The 16574-nt window shown below is 39.0% G+C and overlaps 1 protein-coding gene across 2 annotated transcripts in view; it reads left to right on the top strand.

Annotated features, from left to right (window-relative positions):
- KLHL20 (kelch like family member 20) overlaps nucleotides 1-14582 on the top strand; it is a 77423-nt gene extending 62841 nt beyond the window's left edge. For both annotated transcript variants that reach the window (XM_079939872.1, XM_079939873.1), the window contains 4 exons: nucleotides 9708-9841; nucleotides 10513-10721; nucleotides 11333-11439; nucleotides 14071-14582. In XM_079939872.1, the coding sequence (XP_079795998.1) occupies nucleotides 9708-9841; nucleotides 10513-10721; nucleotides 11333-11439; nucleotides 14071-14155 (535 nt within the window). In that variant the 3' untranslated portion in view covers nucleotides 14156-14582. The remainder of the gene's footprint in view (nucleotides 1-9707; nucleotides 9842-10512; nucleotides 10722-11332; nucleotides 11440-14070) is intronic.
- Nucleotides 14583-16574: the final 1992 nt, after the last annotated feature.

Here is a 16574-nt window from a genome sequence, read left to right as displayed (position 1 = left end):
GCGTGCTGCATGGCACGACCAAAAAATAAAAAAATACAAACTAAGTAAATAAAAATACAAAAAGAAATTAATAAGTAAGAGTAAGTGTCTAGGGATGCATATGTGGCTGATAAAACTATAAAGAAATGCAAGGAAATGATTACTGTAAAAGTCAGGATAATGGTTACCCTGCCTGGGGGAAGGTTTTGAGATTGGAAATGGACACATGGAAGGGCTTCCAGTGTGGCAGGCAAAGTTATTTTTCTTGGCCTGGATGGTGGTTATAAGTAGACTTTCCTTATAATAACTTATTAAACTATACATTTGTTCTTGTGTGGCTTTCTGTATCAATATTTTATTTTACAATAAAAGGGTTTAAAAAGTTATGCAAAGGCTTTTGCTTCTAAGTAGAATGCAATAAGTAGTGACAGCCATCATTCCCACTGCAACAACTAGGAAAAAATGACAAAGTACAAATATCATATTTTTAAAATCATCAGAGACATGTAGAAGTAACAAGGACTAGATGAGCTAAGAGTCCACTGAAGAAAGAGCCCATCTTATGTGAGATGAGATCATCAGCTATTTTCTTCCCAAAAACATTTGCCAAGTTTTAACATGGGTTGAATACTGGACTTGGTCTAGGCAGAGGGGTTCTCCTGGAGGAGGATAAATCAGGGGAACTTTTGACAATCATGTAGGCTGGCATGACAGATTGGATTCTGGAACATACTTTTGTTTTTCCCAGTGGGACGTTTGCTGAGTGCTGGGATAGCACAGGAGAGCAGTGGACCAGGTTAAGTGAAATCTCATGCAATTTTACAGTGCTTAGAAGATAAAGTCCTACTATAGGGAGGGGCCTGCAACAAATACAAGACATCTCATCCTTGAGACATTTAAAAACAAAGGTGGACTGAGTCTAACTAAAGCTCAGTTCCTTTTTTTAAAAAATATTTTTATTGGAGTATAGTTGATTTACAATGTTCTGTTAGTTTCAGATGTACAGCAAAGTGAATCTTTATACATATACATCTATCCACTCTTTTTTAGATTCTTTTCCATAGGCCATTACACAGTATTGAATAGAGTTCCCTGTGCTATACAGTAGGTCCTTATTAGTTACCTGTTTTATATATAGTAGTGTGTATATGTCAATCCCAATCTCCCAATTTATCCCTCCCCCCAACTTCCCCCTGGTAACCATAGGTTTATTTTTTTCTTATTGGTGTAAAATTGCTTTACAATGTTGTGTTAGTTTCTGCTGTACAATGAAGTGAATCAGCTATGTGTATACCTATATTCCCTCCCTCTTGGATCTCCCTCCAACCCCCTCCCCCCATCCCACCCATCTAGGTCGTCACAGAGCACCGAGCTGAGCTCCCTGTGCTATACAGCAGGTTCCCACTAGCTATCTATTTTACACATGGTAATGTATTTATATGAAACCTAATCTCCCAATTCATCCCACCCTCCCCTTCCCGTGCTGTGTCCACATGTCCATTCTCTATGTCTACATCTCTATTCCTGCCCTACAAATAGGTTCATCTGTACCATTTTTCTAGATTCCACATACATGCATTTATATACGATACTTGTTTCTCTCTTTCTGACTTACTTCACTCTGTATGACAGACTCTAGGTCCATCCACATCTCTACAAATGACCCAATTTCATTCCTTTTTGTGGCTGAGTAATATTCCATTGTACATATGTACCACATCTTTATCCATTCTTCTATCGTTGGACATTTAGGTTGTTTCTGTGTCCTGGCTACTGTAAATACTGCTGCAGTGAATACTGGGGTACATGTGTCCTTTTGACTTATGGTTTTCTCAGGGTATATGCCCAGTAGCAGGATTGCTGGGTCATATAGTAGTTCTATTTTTAGTTTTTTTAAGGAACCTCCATACTGTGTTCTCCATAGTGGCTGTATCAATTTACATTCCCACCAACAGTGCAAAAGATTTCCCTTTTCTCTACATCCTCTCCAGCATTTATTGTGTGTAGATTTTTTGATGGTGGCCATTCTGATGGTGTGAGGTGATACTTCATTGTAGTTTTGATTTGCATTTCTCTAATAATTAGTGATGTTGAGCATCTTTTCATGTGCCTCTTGGCCATCTGTATGTCTTCTTTGGAGAAATGTCTATTTAGGTCTTCTGCCCATTTTTTTTTTTCTTTGCAGTACGCGGGCCTCTCACCATTGTGGCCTCTCCCACTGCGGAGCACAGGCTCCGGACGTGCAGGCTCAGCGGCCATGGCTCATGGGCCTAGCCACCCCGCGGCATGTGGGATCTTCCCAGACCGGGGCACAAACCCGTGTCCCCTGCATCGGCAGGCAGACTCTCAACCACTGCGCCACCAGGGAAGCCCCTTCTGCCCATTTTTTGATTGAGTTGTTTGTTTTTTTAATAGTGAGCTGCATGAGCTGTTTGTACATTTTGGAGATTAATCCTTTGTCCATTGATTCATTTGCAAGTATTTTCTCCCATTCAGAGGGTTGTCTTTTCGTCTTGTTTGTAGTTTCCTTTGCTTTGCAAAAGCTTTTAGTTTTCATTAGGTCCCATTTGTTTATTTTTCTTTTTATTTCCATTACTCTAGGAGGTGGATCAAAAAAGATCTTGCTGTGATTTATGTCAAAGAGTGTTCTTCCTATGTTTTCCTCTAAGAGTTTTATAGTGTCTGGTCTTACATTTAGATCTCTAATCCATTTTGAGTTTATTTTTGTGTTTGGTGTTAGGGAGTGTTCTAACTTCATTCTTTTACATGTAGCTGTCCAGTTTTCCCAGCACCACTTATTAAAGAGGCTGTCTTTTCTCCATTGTACGTTCTTGCCTCCTTTGTCATAAATTAGGTGACCATATGTGCATGGGTTTATCTCTGGGCTTTCTATCCTGAACCATTGATCTATATTTCTGTTTTTGTGCCAGTACTATACTATCTTGATTACTGTAGCTTTGTAGTATAGTTTGAAGTTGGGGAGCCAGATTCCTCCAGCTCCATTTTTCTTTATCAAGATTGCTTTGGCTATTCAGGATCTTTTGTGTTTCTGTACACATTATAAAATTTTTTGTTCTAGTTCTGTGAAGAATGCCATTGGTAGTTTGATAGGGATTGCACTGAATCTGGAGATTGCTTTGGGTAGTATAGTCGTTTTCACAATATTGGTTCTTCCATCCAAGAATATGGTATATTTCTCCATCTGTTTACGTCATCTTTGATTTCTTTCATCAGTGTTTTATAGTTTTCTGAGTACAAGTCTTTTGCCTCCTTAGGCAGGTTTATTACTAGGTATTTTATTCTTTTTTTTGCAATGGTAAATGGGAGTGTTTCCTTAATTTCTCTTTCTGATTTTTCATTGTTAGTGTATAGAAATGGTAGAGATTTCTGTGCATTAATTTTGTATCCTGCAACCTTACCAAATTCATTGAACTCCAGTAGTTTTCTGGTGGCTTCTTTAGGATTTTCTATGTATAGTACCATGTTATCTGCAAACAGTGACAGTTTTACTTCTTTTTTTGCAATTTATATTCCTTTTATTTCTTTTTCTTCTCTGATTGCCATAGCTAGGACTTCTAAAACTATGTTGAATAAGAGTGGACATCCTTGTCTTGTTCCTGATCTTAGTGGAAATGCTTTCAGTTTTTCACCATTGAGTACGATGTTTTCTGTGGGTTTGTCATACACAGCCTTTATCATGTTGAGGTAGGTTCCCTCTATTCCCATTTTCTGGAGAGTTTTTATCATAAATGGGTGTTGAATTTTGTCAAAAGCTTTTTCTGCATCTATTGAGGTGATCATATGGTTTTTATTCCTTAATTTGTTAATATGGTGTATCACATTGATTGATTTGCATATATTGAAGAATCCTTGCATTCCTGGGATAAATCCCACTTGACCATGGTATATGATCCTTTTAATGTGTTGTTGGATTCTGTTTGCTAGTATTTTGTTCAGGATTTTTGCATCTATGTTCATCAGTGATATTGGTCTGTTATTTTCTTTTTTTGTAGTGTCTTTGTCTGGTTTTGGTATCAGGGTGATGGTGGCTTCATAGAACGAATTTGGGAGTACTCCCCCCTTTGCAATTTTTCGGAAGAGTTTGAGAAGGATCGGCGTTCTCTCTTCTCTAAATGTTGGATAGAATGCGCCTGTGAAGCCATATGGTCCTGGACTTGTTTGTTGGAAACTTTTTAATTACAGTTTCAATTTCATTACTTGTGATACGTCTGTTTATATTTTCTAGTTCTTCCTGGTTCAGTCTTAGAAAATTGTACTTTTCCAAGAATTTGTCCATTTCTTCGTGGTTATCCATTTTATTGGCATATAGTCATTTGTAGTAGTATCTTATAATCCTTTGTATTTCTGTGGTGTCAGTTGTGATTTCTCCTTTTTCATTTCTAATTTTATTTATTTGAGTCCTCTCCCTGTTTTTTTCTTGATGAGTCTGGCTAAAGGTTTATCAATTTTGTTTATCTTCTCAAAGAACAAACTTTTAGTTTTATTGATCTTAGCTATTTTACTTGTTTCTATTTCGTTTATTTCTGTTAGAAAGAATAAAAAAATAAAAATATAGATGAAACAACAACCAGAAGGTAAAACAGAACCACAATAGTAAAAAGGAGGAAAAAAAAAGCGGAAAAGGCCTTGGCTCTGGGGGGCGGGGTTTAGGTGGTGGGTGGGGCCTATGCTTAGGTCCCACAGGGCCGGATAAGGCCCTGGGAGGGTGGGGGCTTAGGCTCAGTCGAGCAGCAGTGGCCCAGGAGTGCCTCTGGCTTTGGAGGGTGGAGGACCAGGTCCAGGACCCCAGCAGGCTCCCTGGGCCCGAGAGGGCAGGGGAAACGCTAGGTGAGTTCCCGCCGATCCTCCAATCCCTGGAGCGCCCTGCCCCATTGGCCTCTCTTCTTCTTCCCCCCCTCCTCCCTCCTATGCCCCTAGGACCCACAGATCCAGAGGGGGCCCCAGAAGGCAGGGGACCAGACCAGGAAGCCCAACAGGCTTTCCGGGGGCAAGTGGGCAGGGGAAACGCCCTCCGTGCCTCCCCGATTCTCCAATCAAAGAGGGCTTTGGGGCTTCCCTGGTGGTGCAGTGGTTAAGAATCCACCTGCCAATGCAGGGGATGTGGGTTCAAGCCCTGGTCCGGGAAGATCCCACATTGCCATGGAGCAGCTAAGCCCATGCGGCACAACTACTGAGTCTGCACTCTAGTGCCTGCGAGCCACAACTACTGAGCTCGTGTGCCACAACTACTGAAGCCCGTGAGCCTAGAGCCCATGCTCCGCAACAAGAGAAGCCACTGCAATAAGAAGCCCATGCACTGCAACGAAGAATAGCCGCAGCTCGCCGCAACTAGAGAAAGCCTGCGTGCAGCAATGAAGACCCAACACAGCCAAAAATAAGTGAATTAATTAATTAATTTAAAAAAAAAAAAGGCGGCTCCACCCTGTCCTCCTCTCCTCTTCTCCCCCCTGCCTCCCTCCTACGCCCCTAGGACCAACATGGCCCAGAGGGGGCCTCAGAGGGCAGAGGACCTAGCCCGGGAACCCTGCAGGCTTCCCGGGGCCCGATTGGGCAGGGGAAACGCTAGACTTGCTCCCCCTGATCACCAAGCCCCCCAAGCGTTCCTCCAGTTATGAGAACCCCTTCCCCCTCCCAGCCACCCCTCAGGGGTGCCGGTCCTGTCTGACCTCCACTTCTCATCCCCCCTTACTCCCCCCACGTCCTACCCGGCCTCTCAGGGGTTCCTCCCATCTCCTTGGGCATCGAGGTCCCCTACCAGTGTCCGGCCAGCGCCCTAGTTGTGGTGAGGCACGAACTCAGTGTCCTCCCCTGCCGCCATCTTGACTCTGCCCCATAAGTTTATTTTCTACATCTGTAACTCTATTTCTGTTTTGTAGATAAGTCCATATGTAGCCTTTTTTTGGATTCCACATATAGGCGATATCATATTTGTCTTTCTCTGTCTGACTTACTTCCATCAGTATGACAGTCTCCAGGTCCATCCATGTTGCTACAAATGGCATTATTTTGTTCTTTTTTATGGCTAATATTCCATTGTATATATGTACCACATCTGCTTTATCCATTCATCTATCGTTGGACATTTAGATTGTTTCCATGTCCTGGCTATTGTAAATAGTGCTGCAATGAACATTGGGGTGCATGAACCATTTTGAATTATGGTTTTCTCCAGATATATGCCCAGGACTGGGATTGCTGGATCATATGGTAGCTCTATTTTTAGTTTTTTAAGGAACCTCTATACTTTCTCCATAGTGGCTGTACCAGTTTACATTCCCACCAACAGTGTAGGAGGGTTCTCTTTTCTCCACACCCTCTCCAGCATTTATTGTTGTAATTTTTTGATGATGGCTATTCTGATGGTGTGAGGTGATACCTTATTGTAGTTTTGATTTGCATTTCTCTAATAATTAGTGATGTTGAGCATCTTTTCATGTGCCTCTTGGCCATCTGTATGTCTTCTTTGAAGAAATGTCTATTTAGATCTTTCGTCCATTTTTTGGTTGGGTTGTTCGTTTATTTGATATTGAGCTGCATGAGCTGTTTGTGTATTTTGGATATTTTCTCCCATTCTGAGGGTTGTCTTTTCGTTTTGTTTATAGTTTCCTGTGCAAAAGCTTTGAAGTTTAATTAGGTCCCATTTGTTTATTTTTGTTTTTATTTTCATTACTCTAGGAGGTGGATCCAAAAAGATCTTGCTGCGATTTATGTTATAAAGTGTTCTGCCTAGGTTTTCCTCTAAGAGGTTTATAGTATCTGGCCTTACATTTAGGTCTTTAATCCATTTTGAGTTTATTTTTGTGTATGGTGTTAGGGTGTGTTCTGATTTCATTCTTTTACATGTAGCTGTCCAGTTTTCCCATCACCACTTATTGAAGAGACTGCCTTTTCTCCATTATATATTCTTGCCTCCTTTGTCATAGATTAGGTGACCACAGATGCATGGGTTTATCTCTGGACTTTCTATCCTGAACCATTGATCTATATTTCTGTTTTTGTGCCAGTACCATACTGTTTTGATTACTGTAGCTTTGTAGTATAGTTTGAAGTCAGGGAGTCTGATTCCTCTGGCTCCGTTTTTTGTTCTCAATATTGCTTTGGCTATTCAGGGTCTTTTGTGTTTCCACACAAATTGTAAAATTTTTTGTTCTATTTCTGTGAAAAATGCGATTGGTAATTTGACAGGGATTGCATTAAATCTGTGGATTGTAAAGCTTAATTCCTGATTGGATTGAGGTGTTCAACATTTCACCGTGTCTGCCTAACATAAGAAAGAGTGAATCCATTGTTTGGGGCATAGGTGTTGTCAACGGGGGTATAATATCAATTTCTGTTTCTAGGATTCCATTATTTTATGATAATGCCAAGCATACAATAAAAAAATATATGAGACATATAAAGAAACAGAAAAATGTGGCCAATAATTGAGAGAAAAAGTAGACAACAGAAGCCGACTTATAGATAATCCATATTTGGAGATGACAGAAAAAGACTTTAAAATAAGTATAATAAATACATTGAATAAAATAGAGGAAAAGATCAATGGGTTAAAAAGTTGGAGAATTTTAATATAGGATTGGAATCTAAAAATAAGATGTACATTTCTACAATTGGAAAATATAGTATCTAAAATGAAGAACTCATTGAATGAGATTAAATAGGGTAGAAGTAGACTGGACACAGCAGAAGACAGAGTTAGTAAACTCAAAGTCAGATTAATAGAAAATATCCAAAAAGAAGAACAGAATGTAAAGAACAGACCATAAGGAACTCAGGGAACACAAATAGACTAACATATATGTAATTGGAGTCCCAGAAGGAAAATAGCAATAAGAGCAGAAGCAATATTTGAAGACAATATTTGGCTGAGAATTTTCTAAAAGTGATGAAAAATAAACTTTATTCAAAGTGCATGAACCTCAAGATACCTTTACTGACTAACCATAACCTTTCTCCAGGGCCTCCATTCTGCAGCACTTATATCTCTGCTTCTTTCATTTCTGTGAGTTACTACATTCTCAGAATTTGTTTGGAGGTTTTTCCTTAAGAATGTGCTATGTCTCCCCAGCTTGCTTCTTAAGAACAAGGGCTATTTTTAGTATTATTTATTTTATATCCTGTAATATTGATATAGTTTGCTATACAATACTTAATATACTAACAGAATTTTTCACCTATGTAATAAAATGCCCAGCACAATTCCAAGTCATTTTTGTCATATTTATTTCTGAACACCGATAATTTATCAATCAGGGCTCAGTTAAAAAAAATGGAAACCATATCAGCTATTTTGGTAAAGAGAATTTGACATTAAAAAATTGGCTAGGGCTTCCCTGGTGGTGCAGTGGTTGAGAGTCAACCTGCCGATGCAGGGGACATGGGTTCGTGCCCCGGTCCAGGAAGATCCCAAATGCCGTGGAGAGGCTGGGCCTGTGAGCCATGGCCGCTGAGCCTGCACATTCGGAGCCTGTGCTCCGCAACGGGAGAGGCCACAACAGTGAGTGGCCCGTGTACTGCAAAAAAAAAAAAAAAAATTGGCTAGCACATATTGAAGGGCTGGAAAAAAAAAAAAAGAAAAAAGGACACTGAAGTAACTGTAGGAACCCTAGGTCTGGGAAGACAAGGAAAGAGATTAGAGTTATTACAGCCTAGAAGCTTGGAGGAGAGGTCCCATAGAACTAGGACCATCAGCACCTGAGGAGAGGGTGCCCTGAACAGCTGTGACTCACATCTCCATGGAGGGTTATCTGCCTGGCTGGTTCTGGAAGGCTGTATTTTCCAAAAATGGTTACCATACCTGACATCTCACATGCTCTTCATACAATCTGACTTTGAAACTCTTCACTGAGAGATGAGGTCTGTGTTTGCTCCCCTCGAATTTGGGCTGGCTTATCAGTATATGGTAGTAGCTTTATGTGACTTGTGAGGCTAGGTCATAAAAGATGATACATCTTTCACTTGTAACTCTTGGGGCACTCACCTTTGAAGCCTTCAGCTGTCTGAGGTCGCCATGCTGAGAGGAAGCCCAACTAGCCTACATGGAGAGACCCTGAGGCTACATGGAGACATGCCCAGCCAGCGCCCAGCTGCTTCAGCACCTGGCTGTTCCAGCTCTAGCCACAATTTGACAGCAACCACATGAGACACCTGAGCCAGAACTTCCCTGTGAAGCCCTTCCTAAATTCCTGATGCCTGGAAACATAAGAATTAGTAAAATAATTATTGTGGAAAGTCACTGAGTTTTGGGGTGGTTTGTTACACAGCACAGATAACCAGAACACTGGTACTGTTATCTCAGGAACTCAGAGGAGCTGCCTCACAGAGCTGTGACTGAAACCCCCAACAAGGCTAGCTTTGGAACTGCCAGAAAAAGTCTAGAAACTGAAATTAACTGCTACTGTCAGAGTGAAAGGCCAATGTTGAGACAATATTGACAGGGTTGGCAAGCAAACAGAAAGTGTCTAGTCCTTCCTTTTGGCAGTCTAGTAGAGAGCCAGCTTGGCAAAGGAGAAATGTAGTTTTCAGAGTTCTAGCCCCAGTTCATAAGTCAGAGTACTGATAACTATGTAAAAATGTTAGATTCTCTCTGTACATTTGACCTTAGCAAATCTACGTATCTAACATATCTTTAGCATAATTTCATACCTTATGGAAAAGGCTTCACTTAATAAAAACATGCGTGCAGTCTTTGGTTTCTCTTACCGCAGGTATGATCCGAAGGAGAACAAGTGGACTCGGGTGGCTTCTATGAGTACTAGGAGACTAGGCGTGGCTGTGGCTGTGTTAGGAGGGTTCTTATACGCTGTAGGTGGCTCTGATGGGACATCTCCACTCAACACAGGTTAGTTCCTTCCAAAGTCAGTCTGGTTTCCCCAAAGCAATACATTTTTTCTTAGGAGAGTCCCCTTACAAAAAGTATAAAAAGTTCATGTTATCCTATCATTTATTAAGAAAATTATTTTCCCTCTAGGAGAGTTCAACTGTTAGCTCTTCCTCAGCTCCTTCTGCAGTCATAGTCTACTAGTATATTCCCAAAGTATTTCTTTCTCCCTTCATTTCACAAGTTGCTAGGAATTTATAATGAATAAAACAACTATTTTCTTAATATTATTTCCCTCCCCCAACCATCTTTCCTTAAAAAACAAATAAAATCCTCTGTATTATAATCTAAAAATAAATAAAAACTTATAAACTGGTTTATAGTCTAATCCTGTCATTTAAAGATAAGGAGAGATGCCACGAGTCACGTAGCTAATGAGTCATATAGCCAGAACTAGAACTAGGTACCTTAACTCCAACACATGCCCCTTCCATCAACCATACCTAAAAGAAATCAGTCCCTGATGAGAATATAGTAGTATTATCCAAAGGTAGATGATTCCTTCTCAGAAGCAAAAATCAGATTGCTTATTGAAAATATATGTTATCACAAAGTGAAGGTAGCTATGAAGAAAACTAGAGGTGAAAGGAAATGATTGCATGGTCACTTACTGGTTTTTCTTTTCCCTGCAGTGGAGCGTTATAATCCTCAGGAAAACAGATGGCACACCATAGCCCCTATGGGGACCCGGAGGAAACACCTAGGCTGCGCAGTGTATCAGGATATGATCTATGCCGTAGGAGGCAGAGATGACACTACAGAGCTTAGCAGTGCTGAGAGATACAACCCCAGAACCAACCAGTGGTCTCCAGTGGTGGCTATGACATCCCGCCGTAGTGGAGTAAGTGCCCGGCTACTGAAAACTTTGAAAAGCAAAAGCACCAAGAGAGGGCTGTGCAGAAGGAGAAGTCTGATCTGTAAAGTATAATACAATGGGACAGTGAGGAGATGCACTGTATAGGCAAAACAACCCGTCACTTTTGTACTGGGAAAAAAAGTTAATTTCTTTTGATTACTATTATCTCAAGAAGTTAAATATCTTATATCCAATCATATCTTTAATTAGAGAATTATTTTTATGATTTATTTACTTTTATTGACGTATAGTTGATGTATAATATTAATTTCTGCTGTACAGCAAATGATTCAGTTATACATATATACATTCTCTTTTAATATTCTTTTCCATTATGGTTTATCACAGGATACTGAATATAGTTCCCTCTGCTATACAGTAGGACCTTGTGGTTTATCCATTCTATATACAATAGTTTGCATCTTATGATTTATCTTGTAATCAGTTGCTTCTTTGAAAGGCATCGCCCTGTCTTATCTACTACCTTATCTAACTTCACTCGAATTCATTGATATTGGATTGGATTGGATATATAGATTCATCCATATCTAATAGAGAGCAGCTTCTTCAGCAGCCACTGTGTTTTGGTCCCATAGGTTGGCCTGGCAGTAGTGAATGGACAGCTCATGGCTGTAGGAGGTTTTGATGGCACAACGTACTTGAAGACCATTGAAGTTTTTGATCCTGATGCCAATACATGGAGGTAACCTTTAAGCTATGTTGCAAATCACCTCACTGCTGACTTGAAAATCATGGGCTTGAGATAAAACATGACCATCAAAATCAAGATGGTCAGTATACTGAATTACCTCTTGCAGTACTTTGAAAAGGGCTCAAAGTTACCCATATTCGATGGCTTATTTTGACTTCATTGCTCTAAAGTGGCTGACATCTTACAAAATTCCTCTCTTTGGTAACTGTCCAGTTTTATAATTGGAGGTAGCAAAAACAGAAAAAACAATCTCCCCTCTAGCTCCGTCACATTCAGCTGAGGAAACTAAAGCACTGAGAAATAGAGACCTGCCTAAGCAAGTTAGTGACAGAGTTAGAATTAGAACCTAGACCTTTGGCTGTCAATCTGTCATTGCAATTTTTATGCCCAGGAAAAACAAATTGCAGTTACCGTTTTAAAAATAATATTTTATTTCATTTTAAAACTGATTTTTTCTCTTGAGTTTTAAAAATATTTAAATATGTTATTACTCTATTTTAATGTCTAGTAAATTGTAACAGTCACTTTTAGCAAGGAGGCTACATCTTACTTATGAGAGTTTAAGTTAAGCTGTATTCATAGGCTTAATTTTACTTTGCTTTTAAATCCTTAATTGTCTAACAAATCCTTCCTAAATACTTAAGTAGTTCTTATAAATTCACATAAATTGGGTGACTCTTGCATTTATTTTAAATATTCAAAAACTTTTACAAATGTAGCAAAATTCTCTTAAACCTTTCAACTTAAAATCCTAAGTCTAAATCTTTGCTCAGTCATACATTTTAAACTTGATCTTTGCTCAATCACACATTTTAAGCTTGATTGACAAAACTAATCTGATAGATGCTCTAATATGCCAAAGTCTCTTAAACACTATAAGTTTAAAAGGTCAAATATATAGTTAATTCTCATTTTTAATATAAAATATTAATAGTATGGGTTTGAGGTACTTTATATCTATACTAATATCTATTTTAAATACTAGCTTTGAAAAAAAAACAGTTTTACCTTCTAAGCAGTTCTTTCTCAAAGAATTGGGCTTATTTGCCTAAACACGTCTGGGGTAACCATCTCAGTGGTTGAGGTTGCACATAAATCACAGATAGCAGTCTAGATATGATATCTGAGGCAGAAGACATTCTGAAAGATTTTTCTCATGACCATGAAAGATAAGCTGACGTCTTTTATAGTCACTTTTATATTCCAGAAGGGGCAGTCTTGTAGTCCATTCCTGCTGCATTCTGAGTATACATTTTCTAATTTTGAGCCTGTAACTATCACCCAGATTTTTTTCATTAGTATATAAGATTCAACTAATGAATTTACTGGGTTCTTTTTATAGTCTTCATCTCTGGGAAACAGGGAAAGCCACAACTTTGACAGATATCTGAATGACATTCTTTGGATTCTGCATCTCTCTCATGCTCTGCATGGCTCAGTGGTCACAATACTAAAAGTCAGACTAATAACACTGTAGCACTTTTTGCTTATACATCACATTTTCACAACCTTTTTCATGAAGTAAAGATTTACTGAGTGCTCTAGACCCTGGGGATACAAAAGTGAACACAACAAAATTCCCTGCCTGCCTGGAGCTGACATTACAAGGGAGATAGTGCCATACCAGGGGTGGAAGTGCTATGGCAAATAGCAGAGAGGCAGGGAGTCCAGGGAGGATTATCCACTTTAAAAGGTAGCCCAGGGAGGCCCCACTGAAAAGGTAACATTTCAGCAAAACCTAATAGAGGTTAAGGGAAAGAGAATGGCAGGTTTTCATGAATAGGAGCCTCTCACTTATGGTGTATTTTCTTCCATATGCAGCTTTCTATTTTTAGTGGGAATCTGGGTAAGCATAATTTGGGAAGACAGCCAAGTTTATTTCTGCCACTTAATGACTATCATCCTATGTAAGGACTTGTTTCTCAGTAACTATTACTAATATATGTTAGTAATATTTGACCAAGTAATATTCATGAAATTCTTAAGGACCATCTGTTGAGGGATTACTATATAAATTTTTGTAGTTACATATCCCAAATTTAAAGCCAATTTAAAATCAATACTTACAGTTGACAGAGGATCTAATATTCTTTTCCATGGAAATCCTTAATTTTGAAGATGATCTTTTTCACATATCAAAAACTAGATGCAGACTTTATTTAATCATATCCAGCTTTGTTCCATAAAGGGTTTGAGAAGACTTCTAAGAGTACATACAAAACAAAAGGATAGAAATAAATCACTGAAGTTTAGGCAAAAGCAAAATGTGGGTGGGAAAATATTATAGCCAGGGTCAAAATTAGACACAAAAATGTAGAATATGTGATTCTGTGTAATTGTTATAAGTCAGTCTACATGTAGAGTTATAAAGTTACAAGGCAAAATGGATATGGTGCTCTCTTAAAACAGTGTTCTAAAAGTCAGAGAATTTCAGTCAATGTCTGAAATAATTCTGCTACTTGCCAGTGCTCAATTCCAGCTCCTACTCTTTGGAAGAGATGTATGAAGCTAAAAATATTAGTTGTAATATAAAACAAAGAATTGTGTTTTATTAACATCTACATTATGGATGAAATAGTGCTTTTTCTATTTAGAAATCTGATTGTGTTTCTTTCTTTGCAGGTTATATGGCGGGATGAATTACCGTCGGCTTGGAGGTGGTGTAGGAGTTATAAAAATGACACATTGTGAATCCCATATATGGTGACCATATAGAAGACAGTCATGCATTTGCTCCTCTGTATTGTGGAGAGCTTTGACTTTGGAGCTTTGTACAGCTCTAGAATACACTAAACAAATTTTATTATTTGCCGGTGCCTCAACATGTGGAAATACAGATACATTGAAAGTACTTCACCTGCAAGATGCCACCTTTGCACAATAATTTTCAGTTCTGTGCAGAAGAATATTTATTTTTGGTTTTAATTTATCATGGGATTTTTGTTGCTGGGTTTTTGGTTTTTTGTTTTGGGATTTAGCCTTCCTCCCACCAAAAGAGAAAAAAAGGAAAGACAAAAAAAAAAAAAAACATTTCAAGCAGTAAAACCTTATTTTTAAGATACTGATTAAGTTTGAAACTACTAATAAGGGAAGAGGTCTATATGGGATCTAGTTGTCAGTTCTAAGCACTCCATCCACAAGACTCCACTACTTACAGGGACTTATCAGTGACAAAGATAGGTATGCAAGGTGTGTTAGTTAGGCATCATTCTTGCAGTAAGCACCAGAAGACTTAAAAATCTAAAAAACAAAACAAACATCTCATTTAACTAGAACAATTCAAAAGGAATATTAAATCAATAAGACCAGGACTCAGATGCCAAAGTTTTCATCAGTGGAAGCTCACATCTTGTTTCCTTCCTTATGGACTTGCTTGCCACTATAAAGTCTTTTTTTCTAGAGTTCCTGCTAGATCTAGAGCTCTGCTCAGTGCCTCTACAAAAACAGTATATGATTCTCATATACTGTCTTGAGAATCCCCCAGTAGAATCACGTGTAACTCTGCAAGTTTTTGCTCAAAAATGTTACTGACTGAAGCAACTTTCCTTTCTATTTCCTATTGCTACTAAGGACCAGCAGGGAGAAATGGCCTCTCCCCAGCAGTGAATACTGTTATGCAATTTACACTTGATGCTCAGGCCTGCTGAAGCTGAGGCTTACCTGTAATCACAGCCTCCAAGGGAATGAATTCTTCAGTTCATGAAATAGTATGCTAACGAGTATAAAATCAATTGAGGCATTTAACTGATAAAATCTCGGTTCTTTTATAAAAACTATATATCATTATCCTCATTCTATAAAGCCACTATTACCACCACTCTCAAATTGCACTTTCTGGTAAAAAGTTAACATTTTTAAGGAAAAAGAAGAACACAGATTTCAGTGGTTAAAGTGGTTTTGTTATTGTGATCATACACCAATTTTTTCAATGTATCTTGCAGTAAAAGCTTTGAAAAAGACTTTAACCACAACCATAAGGAATAACCTTCTTCTCCCTCCCCTCACTACAAAAATGTTTGGCAACATTTGTGTTTACATTTAAAGATCATTTGCACCTTTATAAGGAAAAAAAATAAGTATTTGGTAAACAATTGTTTACATGCATCATTTATGCTTTTTTCTAGCATGTATAACTTTTTAAAATAAAGGTAGTACTTACCATAAAAAAATTTTGGTTAATGCTTTTTAATGCTTGTATCTCTGCTACTTAATTTAGATTTTCTGTTTCTATATCATTTACACTTCCTATTATAAAGTTAAAAGTACTTACAACCTGAAGGAATAAAGGGATTACCAGCTAGAATTATGAATGAATTTTTATTATATATTTTATATAATAGTAGTATATTACCTAACCTCTAAACTTATTTTCTTGTGTGGGACTTCGAATCAAACAATTTTGAGCTAGAAGGACTTTTAAAAATCATCTGGTCCAGGGACTTCCCTGGTGGCACAGTGGTTAAGAATCCACCTGCCAACACAAGGGACACGGGTTCGAGCCCTGGTCTGGGAAGATCCTGTATGCCGCGGAGCAACTAAGCCTGTGCGCCACAACTATTGAGCCTGCGCTCCAGAGCCTGTGAGCCACAACTACTGAGCCCATGTGCCTCAACTACTGAAGCCCGCACGCCTAGAGCCCGTGCTCCACAACAAGAGAAGCCACTGCAATGAGAAGCCTGCACGCCGCAACTAGAGAAAGCCCACGTGCAGCAATGAAGACCCAACACAGACAAAAATAAATTAATTAAAAAATCATCATCAACATCAGGCTTCCCTGGTGGCGCAGTGGTTAAGAATCCTCCTGCCAATGCAGGGTACACGGGTTCAAGCCCTGGTCTGAGAAGATCCCACATGCCACGCAGCAATTAAGCCCATGTGCCACAACTACTGAGCCTGTGCTCTACAGCCCTCAAGCCACAACTACTGAGTTCACATGCCACAGCTACTGAAGCCCACTGTGCCTAGAGCCTGTGCTCCACAACAAGAGAAGCCAATGCAATGAGAAGCCCGTGCACCACAATGAAGAGTAACTCCCACTCACTGCAACTAGAGAAAGCCCGCGCACAGCAACAAAGACCCAACACAGCGAAAAATAAATATTTTTTTTAATGGCTAAATAAAATCAT

The sequence above is a fragment of the Stenella coeruleoalba genome (genome assembly GCF_951394435.1).
Source record: "Stenella coeruleoalba genome assembly, chromosome: 1".
Lineage (NCBI taxonomy): Eukaryota > Metazoa > Chordata > Mammalia > Artiodactyla > Delphinidae > Stenella > Stenella coeruleoalba.
The sequence above is the reverse complement of the archived record's forward strand: the minus strand, read 5'-3'. Positions and strand labels throughout refer to the sequence as shown.